The sequence below is a fragment of the Suncus etruscus genome, chromosome 15, assembly GCF_024139225.1.
Source record: "Suncus etruscus isolate mSunEtr1 chromosome 15, mSunEtr1.pri.cur, whole genome shotgun sequence".
NCBI classification, from domain to species: Eukaryota; Metazoa; Chordata; class Mammalia; order Eulipotyphla; family Soricidae; genus Suncus; species Suncus etruscus.
Genome location: NC_064862.1, coordinates 23026796 through 23045005, shown reverse-complemented (window position 1 = coordinate 23045005; position 18210 = coordinate 23026796). Strand labels below are relative to the sequence as shown.

General features: G+C 43.9%; 1 protein-coding gene across 1 annotated transcript in view; it reads left to right on the top strand.

Moving 5' to 3' along the window:
- The window catches only part of SRRM4 (serine/arginine repetitive matrix 4), a 155634-nt gene that overhangs the window by 104161 nt on the left and 33263 nt on the right, over positions 1 to 18210 (top strand). The window contains exons 2-5 of the mRNA XM_049788805.1: positions 3289 to 3438; positions 10257 to 10343; positions 14139 to 14210; positions 16682 to 16708. Of these exons, the coding sequence (XP_049644762.1) occupies positions 3289 to 3438; positions 10257 to 10343; positions 14139 to 14210; positions 16682 to 16708 (336 nt within the window). The remainder of the gene's footprint in view (positions 1 to 3288; positions 3439 to 10256; positions 10344 to 14138; positions 14211 to 16681; positions 16709 to 18210) is intronic.

Below are 18210 nucleotides of genomic sequence, written 5' to 3'. Positions count from 1 at the left end.
CCCTGGGAGAAGGTAAAAGAGGGAATAAAAGGGCCCGGAGAGATAGCACAGCGGTGTTTGCCTTGCAAGCAGTTGATCCAGGACCAAAGGTGGTTGGTTTGAATCTCGGTGTCCCATATGGTCCCCTGTGCCTGCCAGGAGCTATTTCTGAGCAGACAGCCAGGAGTAACCCCTGAGCACCACCGGGTGTGGCCCAAAAACCAAAAACCAAAAAAAAAAAAAAAAAAAAAAAAAAAAGGAAGAAAGAAAGAAAAGAAGGGAATGAATGAATGAATGAATGAACCAAACTCAGAGAAATGGAGACAGCATGGTGCATGGAGAGAAGAGTAAAGACTCAGTTTCCAGGAGAAAACACCAAGGGGCCCCCTGACTGGAACAGAGCAAAGCAAAGGGCTTCTGTCAGCTATGTTGGGCTGGGTATATGATCCTTCCATACCACAGCACCATGGATTTCATTCTCGGTCCAGTCCATTGGGGGGACACAATGACACTGAGCATTGCTTGAGAGGCCCCCAAATAAAAGTACTAAACAACTAACCGCCACAGACCCTAAGGGTAGCCCTAATTCTGCTGTTATTCTTCAAAAAGGCCTTCTTGGATTTTATAAAATAGTAAGTCACTTTTCTTTTCCCAGCTCATTGTACTGCTCATTCTCTTCCTTATGCAGTACCATTAAATAAGGCCCATTATTAAGAATGTGTGTGTGTGTGTGTGTGTGTGTGTGTGTGTGTGTTACCATTTTTCTATGTATAATATAGACTTGGTGAGTCTAGGGAACTTCTCCATTTGGGCTACCTAACCTGGAACTAATTTGTGCCTACTGCAGGCACCTTAGGAATTAGAGTGAATGAAGTTGAAGCCGTGATATGTTTGAAGAAAAGCAGGGCTTTCTGGGGGGTCAGATAAAACTAGTTCAGAGTTTTCAAGAAAGAACCAAGCATGGAGGCCAAAGAGATGGCACAGTAGTTGGGCATTTGCCTTGCATGCGGCCATCCCAGGAAGGACCCGGTTCAGTTCCTGGTATTCTATATGGTCCACGAGCCTGCCAGGGGTGATTTCTGAATGCAGGCCAGGAGTTACCCCTGAGTACTACTGGATGTGGCCCAACAACCAACCAACCAATCAATCAATAAATAAATGAAGTTAAAAAAATAAAAGAATCAAGCATGGACTTCATTTGAGTAGACTGGGAGGGGACAGAGCTTATAAAAGGAGAAAAACAGAGGCCAGAGCAATGGCACAGCAGTAGGGCATTTTGCCTTGCACATGGCTGATCCAGGACAGACCTTGGTTTGATCCCTGGCATCCCATATGGCTCCCCAAGCCAGAAGCAATTTCTGAGCACATAGCCAGGAGTAAACCCTGAGCATCACCGGATGTGCCCCCCCAATAAAAATTAAATTAAAGGAGAGAAACAAGAGGGGGTTGCAGGAAAAGGAAAAGTAGCAAGGGCCACCTGGAACCTGAAGTTGGCAGTGGGGAGGGCCACCAACCAACCCTCTCTGGATTTCCCCATACCTCTGACAGAATCTTCTAGCTCAGCAGCGGAAGATGCAGGCTAAGAGGCTGACAGAGATGGATGTGTTATGCAGTCATTCCTTCACTATTGACTGGGCACAGGGCTTATCAGCGGCATCCATCCCGAGTCATAAAACCAATCTTGATTCACTGGTTGCAGGAATTGGGTGTCTGCGAAATGCTAATGCCTGTGATCAATGGTGGGGCCTAGTTCTGGAGGCCTTGAGCAGGAGGCAGACTCCTGCCTGCATCTACCTGTGACATGCTGGGCTTAGAACTCCTCTCCACTCAGACCAGAGTGAGAGAGAGATGAGTGAGTGCTCAAAGACTAATGAGAAATCAGGCAGCTTCCTCAGAGCTAAATTCCAGAGTAGATGGAACTTGGGAGAAGGAACCAGAGGCTTGTTTCCTAGAGAGGATGCCTGAACTATCTGGACTTTGCTGTTCCAGGAGGCAACTTCCTACCACTCTGGAGGTCACATTGGTGGTTCCAGCTTCAGAGAAATAGGGAGGGAGGGAGGAAGGAAGGAAGGAAGGAAGGAAGGAAGGAAGGAAGGAAGGAAGGAAGGAAGGAAGGAAGGAAGGAAGGAAGGAAGGAAGGAAGGAGGAAGGAAGGAAGGAAGGAGGAAGGAGGAAGGAAGGAAGGAAGGAAGGAAGGAAGGAAGGAAGGAAGGAAGGAAGGAAGGAAGGAAGGAAGGAAGGAAGGAAGGAAGGAAGGAAGGAAGGAAGGAGAAAGAGAGACATGCTGTCAGTCTTTCTATTTGCATTGGTTTCCCCCATTTTATATCTCAACAACACAATGAGAACCCAGACTCTCTATTAATAATTAAAGAAACTACAGGGGCCGGGCGGTGGCGCTAAAGGTAAGGTGCCTGCCTTGCCTGCGCTAGCCTTGGACGGACCGCGGTTCGATCCCCCGGTGTCCCATATGGTCCCCCGAGCCAGGAGCAACTTCTGAGCACATAGCCAGGAGTAACCCCTGAGCATCACTGGGTGTGGCCCAAAAACAAACAAACAAAAAATAATGAAAGAAACTACAGCCCCAAGAGAGGGTATGACCCATTCCTAGGTCCTAGAATGGATCCTAGCAAAGATGGTGGAAGAAGCCAGGAATCTTCTGGTCCCTACACAGAAAAGGCAGAGAAAAGGGATGCAAATGGGAAAGGAAGGGGTTGAATTAGCCCCTACCTACTCCAGCCTCTAATCCTGTCTTGGGAAAGGGAAAGACATTGAGGAATGGCAATTTCTCCTGAGAGTTAGTCAGGTTCTGTGAGGTGTGGTTGCAAGGACAAATAAAGTCCCAGAGCACAGAACTTTCAGCTCAGGTAAAGTTCATGAAAAGTTTGAAGTGGGTTCCGGCACCTCTTTTTCATCTTTCAAGATACATGGCTGTCAAAGAGCTGTTGACAGAGAAAACCACCCAGCTCCTTTCTTCTAGAACTGGAGAACAAATCGTCATTTCCCCCCACAAAGATAATCAATTAGTGATATTCTCAGGGCCTCAAGAAAAGGTGGGGCATATTTCATGGATAATGAATGTTGGGTGAGCATCAGAGGACTGAGTTTTAGCCTAATACTTTGTTGTTGTTGTTGTTTATATTTAATATCTTTACTTAAGCACCATGATTACAAACATGTTTATAGTTGGATTTCAGTTATAAAAACAAACACCCCCTTCACCAGTGCAACCTTCCTGCTACCAATGCCCTCCATCTCCTTCTTCCTCCACCCCCAGCCTAACACTTTGTATGTTGGCTTCATCCCCTGTAGGACAGAAGAATCCAAGAGCAGCGCCCTGGTTTCAGCTCAGGATGGACCCTCGGAAAAGCTGAGTGAGCGCCTGGCCACCGAGGCCTCAAGCACCACGGGCCTGGAGAGAAGCAAGGCCTACCGCGAGCTCACCCCTGCTGGAGCACACAGGTAAGAACACATCTGTTCTCTTCATTGCTTCAGACCTACACGCATGATCCTGTTGAAGGGGCAAGAAATGGTTCTCTCTTGTAGCACTCTTCTCTCTTTGTTTGCTGAGTTCTTCTTTCAGACCATGCAATCAAAAGTCAGGTTTTTAACTTTTTAAATTTAATTTAATTGTACTGAAACCATTGTTGTTTATCAAGTCCTCTATAGTTGGGTTTTAGACATAAAATGAATCAGGGCCAATCCCACTACCAGTGTCAACCTCTCTCCACCATGTTCCCAGAGTGTATCCCAACCACCATCCTTTGCCCCCCAAACTTGCAAGTATAACAAGCCCATTTAAAGTTTAGATTGTTGGGCCCAGAGAGATAGCACAGCGGTGTTTGCCTTGCAAGCAGCCTATCCAAGGACCAAAGGTAGTTGGTTCGAATCCCGGTGTCCCATATGGTCCTCCGTGCCTGCCAGGGACAATTTCTGAGCATAGAGCCAGGAGTAACCCCTGAGCGCTGCCTGGTGTGACCCAAAAACCAAAAAAATAAAAAAAATAATAATAATAAAAAATAAAGTTTAGATTGTTAAAGTTTGGGTCTCTTGATTCCATTATTGTTGACTTTGGCTTTAGATATTTAGTTCTGTATTTTTTTTTAACATCACCAATGCTCCTAAGACTGTATGGCCCCTGGCTCCATACTTTCATATTTGTGTTTCTCTTCCTCCACTCAGTCTCTTTCTTTCTCCTTGCTATAATCTAGGGCCAAGGGTGTTCAAGACAACTCCTATTTGGACCATTCATTTCTTCATGCAATTATTCTAAATACCACATATAAGTGATAGCATTCTGTATTTATCCTTCTTCTCCTGGCTTATTTGATTTAATATAATCTTCCAGTTCCATTCATATTGCTGAAAATTGTATGATTGTATTCTTCCTTACAGCTATTTGTGATTTACAAAGCTATTGCTAGTTGGGATTTAATTTTTTTTGTTTTAGTTTTTGGTGCTCAGGGGTTACTCCTGGTTCTGCACTCAAAAACTGCTTCTGAGAGGCCCAGGGGACCATATGGAATGCCAGGATTTGAACCACCGTCAGTTCTGGGTTGGGCATGTGCAAGGCAAATGCCCTACAGCTATTCTATCGCTCCGGCCCCGCTAGTTGGATTTTATATATACAATATTTCACGACCAATACCACTAGTCAGTTTTATCTCATCATCGCCACCACCATCTTTATGTTGGCTATTATTTATAAAGGAACAGAGAGTAAATATTTTAGATTTATGGGTCAGACTGTGTTCCATGACAACTTAACCATGCTATTGAAGTGAAGACTGGCAACAGATTGTCTTCTGTGTTCCTGTCTATAATTCCAGAATCTTCATTAATCAAAACAGAAGTGGACACCATGTGGTGTGTGGGGACCACAGTCCACTGACCCCCACCCCACCCCCACATACTGAAATGACAACTCATACCTTCCTCTTCACAATCATGAGCCTGCAGTATCACAAACTCGCTGCTTAAAACTTCAGTCCCCACCACCCCTAAAGTTCTAGATCTTTCCTTAACCCATCCAACCAATATAACTTGAACCCCTGCAACATGCAAACATAAGGTTTATCTGAGGATATAGTATTTTATGGAGGCTGGGAGAGGAAATGACTTAAATCATAGCCACCCAGCATAGACGTTACATCTGAGAGACCAGAGTTTGAATCTAGATACTGTACAAGTCCCAGAGCACCACCAAGAGCAAGCTGGGAGCCCAAAGTAGCTTCTGAGCACTGCATTGTGAGGCCTCTGCATCAACAAATAGTGAAATGAACAATAAGAAGGCTGGGAAATAGTATAGCAGTTAGTTGCCTCTGAACCAGGTTTAATCCTTGGTACCACATGGTCCCCCAAGAATTGCTAGGTGTGACCCCCAAGGCCCCCTGAGCATTACCCTGGTATTTTTGGTAGTAAACTCTGGCTTCAAATGTTTGCCTGGCAGCATCACAGACTCAGGCTCTTCCACTGAATTGCCAGCCCCATTGCTAAAAATCACCATTTGAGACCATGGGCTTTCTGAGCACCATTTGGGAGCTCCTCCAAATTAATAGTAAGATAAAAATATTTTTCTAAAAACAACACACAAAAGCATGACTCTCTCCTAAGTGCAGAGTGAAGTGTTGAACCCTGGGTTTTTTAGGCCTTATATCCCTGATATGGACCTACTGACTTAGACAGTGAAAGCTCTTGAAATCATCTGCTCTGTTTTCTGGCTTCTGTTTCATGCCATGCATCTAGAAATCTGGTTTATTTTTGGCCCACAGAGAACTGATTTTGTTCCCAATGTCGTCTTTCCAGTTTGGGTTTAGCAACAGTTTGAAGCCATATTCTTGTTCCTTGAAGTTTCACTGCCTTTCTGACCCCTGGGTCTTTGTTTCTACCTTTCTGCTGGTGACAGATGAAAAGAGAATCTAGTATCCTTGTTAGCAAACCCCCACCCCTGCCTCTTTGCCTTTTGTTGAGTCAAGGGGATGCCAAACCACTTCACAGATGACTGAGGTGAATCAGTCACATGAACTGAAGAAATCTTCATTGACCAAGATTCTCTCCTTAAATCCTGGAATTCTTGGTTGACAGGGGTAGAGGTTCTGAGCCTTATTGATCAGCCAGTTGGGACTTGGTTGTCAATTTTGACTTTGTGTATCTCCTCTAAGAACACCCCTCGGATTTAGGATGCCAATTTCTAGTTAATAACCTGAGAGGAGGACGGACCTGGTTGGATCCCCGGCATCCCATAAGGTCCCCCTAGCCAGGAGGATTTCTGAAAGCATAGCCAGGAGTAACTCCTGAGCACCTGCTGGGTGTGGCCCAAAAACAAACAAACAAAAATAAAACCAGAAAGGAACCTGAGAGGAACTCTAAAGAGATATCATGGGTTTTTCACTCTGTAAGATTCTCCTGACCATAAGACACACACAATCTTTAGACGAGAAAAAGAAGAAAAAATATCCTCAAGCAAATGATGTGCTAAAATATTTAACAAACTATAAAAAATAATATTTCAACCATTTTATGTAAATAGCAGTCAACATGACCTTAAAAATCATTATGACTGCCATTAGCAAATGGAGAGAGTCTAAGTTTCTAGAACTCTTCCAGTTTTCTGGTAATCCCAAGAAATCCTCAGTTCCAGGCAGCATTCACTCTATAAGACACACAGACATTTTCCTCCTTTTTTTTGGGGGGGGGGGTTGGTTTTTGGGCCACACCCAGTGATGCTCAGGGGTTACTCCTGGCTCTGTGCTCAGAAATCGCTCCTGGTTTGAGGGACTACTTGGGATGCTGGGGAATTGAACCACAGTCTGTCCTAGGTCAGATGCATGCAAGGCAAAGACCCTACGGCTGCACCAACACTCTGGTCCCCTTTCCCTACATCTTTTGGGGAATAAAAATATGTCTTATGGTATAAAAAATACAGTAGTTTGTAAGATTAGAGACTTACATGGAGGGTTGGTTGCCTGGTATGCAGGGATATGAGGGAATGGTGGTTCCCCACCTTCAGGCTACCCTATAGGCCACAAGCTTTGGTTAGGCTGTGATCTGAGTGAGAGAGAAAGTCCACCTCAGTATCTTGGAGAAGTGAAGCCCAGCATTAGCTCTGGAGATTTATCTCCAGGAAGCAGGACAAGAAATTGTCTTTCCTATAGAGGCAGAGGTCTGAACCTGGAATGGCAGAGTAGAGTGGATGCAGAGTAGAGGCTTTTGCTCACCACCACAATGTGGGACCCCATAAACAACTAAGGGAGAATTGGGGTGTTTGCAGAGATTGGCATTTACACTGTCTGAGAGACCTTGGCAGGGGAGATGATCTCAGTTTTCACTGCTATAAAATGGGAATATAAAGATGAATTTTTTTTTAGGTTGGGTGAGGATGAAGCAAGATGGGAAAATGTAGATTCTGATGAGCCTGGGATATGGGATACAGCAGATGTTTCAAATGTTCCTGGGTGGTTCAAGGAGCCACAATCAGGACACCTACATCTTGATGCCATATAGTCAATTCTAGGTGGAGAGCCTGGGCAAGTGTCTCCACTCCCATCACCTTCCTGTGTTGCACCCCCAGGTAGAAACCACACTTATGACCTCCTTAAAGACCACTCAGATCCAGCTAATAATAAAAATTAAAGCACCATTTCCCATAAGTGGCCTCAAGGCCAGCTCCTGGAACATGGCCTGAGCAAGAAATGCTACTGCCCATTGCAACAAACTTGGGACCAGAGAGGCCCAGGAGCTGAGAGGCCTGGTACAGAAATGTAAATACCGGAACAGGAATGGACATGGTGAATGCACAGCCACGACAGAGCTCATGCCTTTTCACTGAACTCTGTCCACATTGCCATGTACACTCTCAACTGTGGCCTAGTTCACTGCAGTTAATGCAATGCTATGTGCAACCACGAATCTATCCCCGTCTGCCCACACAAAGGACACTCGTGAAAGAATAGAAGCCAAGAAATGAAAGGGGAAAAGAGGAAAAGGAAGACCTACCAAGTGGAGGGATTTGAGGAGCCAGTTAATAACCCCTCCTCAGTGATGGTGCAGCTGACTAAATTCCAAGGCTTTTCTGGTTTTCAGCTATCCAGTGAGTCTACAGAGGTTCTTAAATCCTGGTCTTTTGGGACATCGGGGTTCCCATAAATGATATCATCTCTATTTTATAAGACACAATTTTTATAAGTCTCTGCTTAGGGTAGTTGCCCCTTCAATTGTTTTATTGCAGATTCCTGACTCTGTTCATATGGGGAGGTGTTTCTATGGCTCAAGATGGGTGGGTTAATAAGTGGCTAAATCATCCATACATTCAAGTCATTCAACCCTTACAACAAATGTCTATTTATTTATTTATTTGGTTTGGGGGTGACACTTGGCAGGAGAGGGGGATTATCTCTGTGCTCAGGGATTCCTGCTGTGATATTTTGGGGGGGGGGAGATCTTGTGTGCTGTCAGGCATCAAAGCCAGATGACCCAGATCTGCTGTCACTCTGGCCCACCACAATATGTATTAGGTTCTTGTACTTCAAGTGAGGCACATGGAGAAGTCCGGAAGTCACCCAGAGGCTGCTTTGCTTCCTGATAAAACGTCATATACTTTTTGCTTTAAAGCATGTCAGTAGAGTTAAGTTAATTCCTGTTGTCTTTATTTTTAGCCTGCTTACAATGACTTACCTGAAAATGGTATCCATTCAGCTCCCTAATTTGTATTTATTGGAGTTGCAGGAAGTTTAGCTTAAATTCTAATCACTTGATCATTTCTTTTTCTACTAACACTAATGATCTAGCCTCTTAGATTAAAATGAAATGTGGGAGTATTTTATGATGTTCTCTAACAAGTCAGGTAATTACAACCCCAGCTACATGAAACTAGTCTGAGGAGGTATCTGATTTTGTGAGAAAACTCCCAAGGTAGGAATGATACAAACCTTGATTCCAATCCTACCTTAAACTGCCCCATTCTAATATTACCATATGGCTGTGGAAGTTATCCACATTACTGAGCCTTGTGCCCCTCGCAGGTAAAATGACACCCTCAATATAACTCTACTCACAGTGGCCTTTTACTTTTTCTTTTTGGAAAATATCAAAATATATTAAAATCTTATTGGAGGAAAAAAATCTTATTGGAGGGACCAAAGAGATAACACAGCAGGTAGGGCATTTGCCTTACACAGAGCCAACCCGGGTTGGATCCCCGGTATCCTATATGGTCCCTCGAGCCTGTCAGGAGTGATTTCTGAGCACAGAGCAGGAATAACCCCTGAGCACCACTAGGTATAGCCCCAAAACAAACAACGAAAATCTTAGTGGAGCACAAAAGTGACTTTGGTACCATGTTTAGGGAGCTTGCTTTGCATGCAGCTGACTCCAATTCGATTTTCAACACCCTATGTGGTCCCATGAACCCACCAGGAGTGATCCCTGAGCAGAACCAGGAGTAAACTCTGAGCATTGGTGGGTGTGCCCCACCCCAAAATTTAAAAAATCTTGGCAGAGAACATATAAATAAATGGCAGTTGTGTTACTTCTGAAAAATGATGGAAATATTCTTAATATTATATTCTTTTACTTAGATTCAACTGAAATGCTAGATTTTAACTCCTAACTTGTTTTTCATCCCAAACCATCTTCTTTTTTTGCCACAGCACAGTGTTAAAAAAAAATCCCTGGAGTCTTCCCCAATTATAAAAGGAGATAACCTGACTTCATTCAACTCTAGCCTGAGTGTTTGAATTTAATTGCACATGAAATAATTATTCCTGAAGAGTGGAGGGTTTGGAGGTTCCAAGAGGCGATAGAAGATGTGTTATCATATTAGATTAGACCTTGGCAAATATATTTTTAATAATCAGCTGTTACTTACCATATCTGCCACCTCATATTCTGTCTCTAACAGGAAATACAGACATGAGGATTGGGGAAGGGAGGGGGACTGAGCTGCCAATTAATGATTTAAAAAGTGATTTATTTACCAAGGTGAGCCATTTGAAAATTCAATAATAAATCTATTAGGGAGTAGTTAACCTCTCTAACTCTGTTTTAAATAACCCATTGGTGTTGGGGTAGCGTTTGGTGTCAGTCTCATTAGGTTGGCATAAACTCTTGATTTGAGGCACTTAATCTGAAGTGTGACCACATCCACCAGGAGGTGGTAATTAGCTATTCACTAGGGATCCTTCATCCTCCAAGGGACTGGGCTGTTTCCAGGCAGCCACAGCCTGTGATCGGAGATGGGGGAAAGTCGGGACATGCTCATTGTGCAACCCATGTTCCCACAGTGCCTCCCAGGACAAAGACAGGACGCCTCCACCAGCCTCCAGGGGGAAGAAGAAAAAGAAGAAATCTGCCCGGAAGAAGAGAAGGAGGTGAGAGCCCCAAGGGGAGAAGAATGAAACCTGATGGATGGCGAAGGGACAAAATAGGAGTGAATCCTATTAGTTGTGTATGCTGGGTTCAAGTCCTTCTCTGCCTCTTAACCCTGTGGGACGTTGTGGGGAGTTATTGGCTCTCTCTGCACCTGCCTCCCTTTCTAGAAGATGGGGACTAATATGGAACTTTGAGGCTTTTGTGATCAGTTCACATGAAAATAATACAGAAGCAGCTGCCACCTTGTCTGGCAATAGCTATATGTCTTGGTGGTAAATGGTCAACTACTCTGAAGAATTGTGTCCCTGGAAATGGATTTTTGGTATAGGTACCTGTGGAAGACAATACTATGCCCTGGGATTTCCATCACCCTTTGACCCTTGATAAGAATCTAGGAGAAATACACAATGATTAATTTTTACATTTTCTCCAATGTTATAGAATTAGGACAGATAGATGACATGCTAACACTATGACATGCTAACAATATTATGACATATTGACTTGACATTTGTATCTATTGCAAAAGGATCATCACAGTAAGCTTTATTTATAGTCACCAGCCCACACAGTTAGAGTCTGTTCTTGTGGGATGTTTATTTTTATTATCTATACATTAAAGAGTTCCAGGAGTTTTCACTTGGGCAAATATTACTTTTATTATTATAGAGGTAGCATGGTTGGCTAGTGATAATGTTTAGGCCTTGAATGTTCAAAATTACCTTCGCTTCCACCACCTTCAAAGTGCCTGGCTTCCTCAGTCACTTCCCTTAGGTCATTTCCGCCCCATCCCTCCCTTCCTTCCCTACCAAGCTTGGTAATTTCAGTTCTTTTGTGAGAGTCCAAAGGTATGTTTTAACCTGCCATCGCCCACTCATTCTTTGTTTCTTCATACACCGCCTATGAGTGAGATCATTTAGCATTTACTTCCCTCCAATTTAATCTTGCATAACATGACACCTTCTAGTATTATCCAAGTAAGAACAAAATGCAAGAGTTTTTCTTTTATTAGAGCCGAGTAGCATTCCATGGTGTATATATTCCATTGTGCACATATAGACCATACATGCCTCTTCTCTGTTGGGGGGCATTTGGGGTGCTTTCTTATCCTGGTTATTGTACTATAGGCTGCAGTGAACATAAATGCCCAGATATTCTTACAAATGAATGCTTTTGTGTTCTTGGGGTAGGTAGAGAGTAGAATTACTGGATCATATTATAGTTGTTGTATTTTTTTTTATGAGACAGCTTCATATTATTTTCCATAGAGGCAGAACCAGACGATGTTCTGCACCGTATGACTGACGGTTGAAAATGACATCCAGGAACTTGCTATCTTATCATTGTACTCATTTTGAAAAAATGGTTCTTACAAGGACTTGACCCCAGTCTCCTCAGTTGGTCCTAGCATTGGCGAAATGCCAAGGAGGAAGGGCTAGTTTGAGTATGAGTGTGTGTGATTGTGTGTGTAATGGTATATGGGTGTAGTTTTACATGTGTGTGTATATGTCTGTAGTACAAGTGTCTGTGTGTGTGGTTATGCATGTTGTGTGTGCGCATGCACGTAGTGTCAGCTCTGGACTCTTTTGTGTCCTTTGATTGTCTACTTTGATTGTCCAACAATTATTTCATATTTAAGGAAATTTACATATTTTGTTCTAGGCTGCCACTCACTAAATTAAGCCTGTTCCAGAGTTCCAGCTCAGAGGGGTGGGCAGAGACCTGGGATAACCCCTTGAGACTCACACTTAATCTCAGAGGCAATATTTGAGGAAACCTGCAGGAGGCAGCAGAGAGCAGAGTCTGAAAGACAAGCTGCAAACCCCAGGAATTTCTGGGACCTTGTTTTGTAGACAGTCTAGTTCTAAGAGGACCTGCCCCCCACGAGGTCCCAGTAGAGAATTTGAATGAAGATCCTGAGTTTCAGTCATTATAGGATGAATGGTAATGCTTGAGCTTCCTGGCTTTAGGAGTGAGCTGGAGAATACTTGAAAAGCAAATCCAGACAAGCTTTATCCACCCTTCCATCCACTCACCATATATCCATGGTCCATATATCCATGATCCATCTACCAATATTTCCACCCACCCACCCATCAACCCACCCATCCATTGACTTATCTAATACCCACTATCTTCCATCCACCCAAAATCCATCCACTCACCCACCATCCATTCAAGCACCCATCACTCACCATCCTTCCACCCACCCAACATTCATCCATTTACACACCTACCATCCATCTACCCACCCACAACTCATCATCTTTCCACTCACCATCAATTCATAGATCTATCCACCCACCATCCATTCACCTATCTATCCCTCCAACCATGAATCCACACACCCATCCTTCTATCCACCCATATCCATTCACCTACACCCATACATTCACCCTTCCACCCATTTATTCATCTACCCATTCATCTCTCCATCCATTCATCCATTCATCCATTAACCTGCCATGCATCTATCCAATAAACATTCACTAAAGCTTGGCTCTGAGAACAGATATTGTGATTTTCTTGATTGAGAATCAAGGTGTTCTCAATCATGCATTTTCTCTACCAGAGCATGCTTTATTTGGCCTCTCACATAATTGTCTTTTTAAATTATTATATTTTCATTTATAGCTAACATTTCAAGCTATCAGATGAAAATATAGATTTCTAGCAACTTCTCTGGAAAAGCCAGGTGCTCTAGGAACTTGTGTTCACATTCTCACAGATCCCCTAAGAAGTAACCAGACGTACTAGCTGTTGTCCTCTGTTTCACTGCAGTCTGCACCACTCCCTACTCCCTTACCCTCCACCTACTGTATGTATTCATGTAGGTAGCATGAAAGTGCTTGTTGGCACCAAGCTGCATATCTTCATTAGTGTCTGCCTTGATTCTGTCAGTGGGTCAAAAAAGGGATGTAGGCCTAAGCAGTGCCATCCCCAGGAGATTTCTTGCGAAGCTGGCAGAGTGAAGAATGGGATACAGTCACCTGTACCTGTTGAGTCAGTCATAATTTGGAGGTGAAAATCTATTTATTCTTGGGTGTTTATGGCAATTCACTGGGGAATCACAGCCTAGCAAAAGCTCCTGGGGGGGGGAGAGAAAGAGAGAGAGGGGAGAGAGAGAGAAGAGAGAGAGAGAGAGAGAGAGAGAGAGAGAGAGAGAAATATGACACAAAAGAGAGACCTAGAATTATAGAAGAGAATAGACATGGTCCAGAGAATTGTTTTCTGGTTGAACCAGAGGACAGTTCTGAGTCATAGAGTCATTGAAAGACAAGTGTCAGGCCCGGAGAGATAACACAGCGGCGTTTGCCTTGCAAGCAGCCGATCCAGGACCAAAGGTGGTTGGTTCGAATCCCGGTGTCTCATATGGTTCCCCGTGCCTGCCAGGAGCTACTTCTGAGCAGACAGCCAGGAGTAACCCCTGAGCAACGCCAGGTGTGGCCCAAAAACCAAAAAAAAAAAAAAAGAAAAAAGAAAAGAAAAAGAAAGAAAGACAGACAAGTGTCCAGGCTCCAGAAGGTTCCAATGTATCTTTGGACAAGTTGCTTTGCCCTCTATGAGCCTCATTAGTTTTTAGGAGGGTAGCAACTGGACTCAGTTGGTTAGTGTGTGGAAGATATAAAGAGATTAAAGGAGAGTATTAAAGTTGCATCCTTGCAAGGGGTGGAAGTTTAAACCCATAATTGGATCGTGCTGGGTATTGCTAAACACTGTCTGGAGAAGGGTCTCTGAGGCAATCCCCTGCCTTGAAGAGCCATTGCTGAAGTGTGTCTCTTGTTCCCTGGCAGGTCCTCATCCTATAGCCCATCACCTGTCAAGAAAAAGAAGAAGAAAAGTTCCAAAAAGCATAAACGACACAGGTATTGTCCTTTTTCCCTCAGCAAACAGATAATAGCTGACCCAGGACAGGTGGGACTGAGATGGTGAAAGCTGGCGGCCTAAAAGTTAATGTGAGGGCCTCTTTCCTCTAAATAGAAGGTTCCCTCTCTTTAGATTCTGGTCTGTATGTGGTGTGACTGGAAGTGCTACTTCCTCAGACATGAAGCCCACACAGGCCCAAGTCAGAAGAGGGCATTGGTGATAGGAGACAGGGTTGAAACTTCCATAAGAATCTAGAGCTAATATGTGGGAGGCAGATAGAAACTTGGCAGAGTACAACTCAGTTCTCTAGTCTCTTTGGGGAGACAGAAATGGACCCCATTCCTGTCTCAACTTCCTGGTCCAGCCTTAAAAAACATGGCATCTCTGTCTCACTCAGCATTCCCTGCTCATCGAACATGGCCACTTTGGTTGGTCCTGTGAGTGGGACAGAAGCCATCATGGCAGCTGGCTCTATGTCCTGTGTGGGTATTTAACAGATCTTAAAGGGCACAATCATTTGGATTCACATCCAAAAGACACTCACTCCCCCACACATATGTGTTCACATATATTCTCACAGTGTAGGTTTGTGACCAAGAGAGCTGATAGGGAGTAAAAACATCTGAAAACTCAGCTCTCTGGCTTTGGGACAAAAGTGGGTGCTTCCATTTGCTATAAAACCTCCCTTAGTCAACTGTTTCCCTATTTATACATATTTCTAAAGTCCGGGGCCCTGGGGGAAGGATGCTGGAAGCTCCAAGTAGAACTTTTTTTTTTTGCCTGTGGATGATAGGGTAAGAGTGGTTTTATATTCTCTTTTTGCTTATCTGTATCTTCCAACTTTCCTACATCAATTGTGGATTATTTGTGCAATTAAACAGCCTCAACTGAATGAAAGGTAAGAGCTTGTTTGGGTTGTCTCCCTAATTCTCATCCTTGGTTCCAAGGTGCCCCACCCCCAAAGTGGCTTTTCCCAGTGCAACTATTCAACATACCTCAGTTCAGGTTGCCAGCATCTGCTCTTAATGATGCCTGCTCTCTGCACATATATTCCATTGAGTGTTCTTTGAGTTCAAGACATGAACAAAGCCACTGATGCTTTCCCTGTGTGGTGTCTGTTGTCAAAAAAATGGCTGCCTGAGAATGGACGGAGCCTACTTTAGCCTCTTCTAGAGCTAAACCATTTTTGCCAGTCACTTGGCCCAGGGACTTATTGGCACTTTGGAAACCTGCTAGCTTCTCACTCAAGTGTTTCTTTTCACAAGACTGTGTCTAAGATTTAGGAAGTGGCTTTTCCTGCCAGCTCCAGATAGCCTAGGGAAGGTGGCCAGGCCAACGTGAGAAAGGTTGACTAAGAGAAAGAGACACCAATGCTGAGGCTTTCCCAACCTCACCACTACTCTGTGGATTCAGCTTCTTTGAATGCTTGAAATGTTTGTTTGATGCTTCTTGATAGATTTTTGGAAGATGAAGTAGGAGTAAGAGAAGCACAGATTTTTCTTCTCAACGTTTAAAAAAAAACAACCTTTTATTTCCACATCTAAATTTTTAAATGCCCATGAAGTGTTATGAATAAATGAGACCTTGGGTTTACAGAAATAGTCAAGGATTCCAACTCAATCTCTGTACCCAAAATGTTTCCAGCAGTGCCCAAATAAGACACTGTAAGATGCTTAGATGGTGCTTGATACTATAAACAGGGTTAAGCACAGAAGCTTTCTCAGTGCTGAAGGGAGCAGAGATAGAGGTGTGGGGGTGCACTCAACCAACCTGAGGGTAAAAGGCCACAAGGAGACTCTGATGTCAGAGTTGGACTCTCAACAGAGTATGAGTTACACAGGTGAAACTATGTAATTCTGGTCAGCTTAACCAACTTCTCTGAACTTCAGTGTCTTTGTTTCAGGGAGTATTCACAAAGCTAGGGGGAAGACTGTATAAGACTAAGTGTGAGCGGTTTGGCACAGAGACTGGCCCACAGTTCACTATGGGAAAACTGGTTGACCCAAGATGGTGATGATGATGAATCACAGTAGGGAGAAAGATAAAAGTGAGATAATGGGTGGGAGGGCCAGAGGCAGAGGACTCTTTCTCTCATGTCCTCCTGTCTTCCTCAGACCCCAAGCACTACATTCAGGACAGGCTGATTAATAACTCTGGATGAGGATAAATGCCCTGCTCACTTTTGACCTGGAAATACCAGAGGCTAAGCCAGGCTCACGTTTTTGGAGAACTGAGAAAGGTGGAGGGCAAGCTGGGTTTCCTGACAGAATTACAGTTGCCAATGTACTGACACAATACTCTCAGGAACAGAAATCATTGAGTCACCATTATTTGTTTTCTTTCCCTTTCCTCCTTTTCCTTCCCTCCTTCATTCCTTGCTCCTTTCTTGCCTTCTCTTTCTCCTTTTCTCTCATTTCCTTCCTTCCCACTTCTCTGTCTCCTTCTCTCTTCCTTTCTTCCCTCCATTCAGGTCATTCTCCAAGAAGAGAAGGCACAGGTAAGCATTTGCTTAATTTGCTGCTCACATGAGCTTTCTATACCCTTCTTCTTCCATGGCATGAGTTAGGCATCTTTTAGAATTCCTGCTCAGTCTCCATCCGTATGTTTTTGCTCCCACCCCCATAGTTTCATCTTTATGGGTCTTTTCCTTCCAGAACTAAGGTTTGGGCTGGTTTCCTGGGAAGTTTTAAGTCAGCTCTCAACTCCCACTAGGAGAGCTCCCATGTCAACCCCTAGAAAGTCTTGGGACCATTTTTTATTGTTTCTCTCTGTCTCTCTCTGTCTCTCTCTGTTTCTATCTCTCTGTCTCTCTGTCTCTCTGTCTCTCTTTCTCTCTCACACACACATACACACACACACACACACACACATCTTCAGGGGGATCAGAGAAAGAAGCATCAACCCCTACCATTCCACTAAAGTCTTCCCAGATTCCATCCAGAAAATGGGAGCCATGTCCTACAGAGATTCCCCCAAAGCTAAAATCTATCAATGAGTCCCTGAACAAAGCATCTCCAGATGCCTCATCCCATACCACAATCTTTTGCAGTGGGTGGGTGTGGATCATTCCCATTTTACAAGCAAGGAAACCGAGACTGGTTCCCAGACATGCCACCAGAATTTGACCAAACTGAAAACCAAACTTAAGGACTAGCCCAGGCTGTGAAAGCTCCTGTTGTAAACAGAGTCAGGTGTCAGTGGTGGATTGAGCACAGAAGCCTTCACACACTCAGCCACCAAGTGACACGGGTCACCGAGGTTATCCATCCACTCAGCACCCGCCTTGTTTCATGGCTGGAAGCCAGCATGCTCCAGACCACACAGCCATGAAATTCCAGAGGCGAGACATGAACTTGCTTGCATCTTCCTGCCTCTCTCTTTCCCTGCCTGGACTGTGTCTCAGAGAGGCATAAGCCCCCACAGCCAATGCCACACTGTGATTTCAATTGGGTCACTTTCATTCTCGTCTTCCCAGTAATGCCTTCACGGGGACTATCCAAAATCAGTTGGACTTGAACTCACTAAATTAGATCCCTACTCTGGGTCAAATTTTGTCTTATATGGTCCACGAACACCCCAGTTCTCTGATTTATTTTTAAGAGTCCAAATAAAATTTCATGCCTAATATTTGTGTGGGCTTTTCAGAATCTATCAAATCTTTTTTTTTCTGTTGTTTTTATTCTTTTTTTTGTATCTTTATTTAAACACCTTGATTACAAACATAATTGTAGTTGGGTTTCAGTCATATAAAGAACACCATCCTTTACCAGTGCAACATTCCCATCATCAGTGCCCTAAATCTCCTTCCTCCCCCCCCACCCCATATCAAATCTCTTAATCCACTTGAGAGTGAATCTGTAGGTGTTCCACTCACTTCTCATAAATGGATTCAAAAGCCTGACCTCAGGAGACCAAGAGCCTGGGGCCTGGTTACAGTCCAAATTTTGTGCTCCTAAGCCAACTTCTTAGCTGGTCTGATATTTCACATCTGTAAAATGG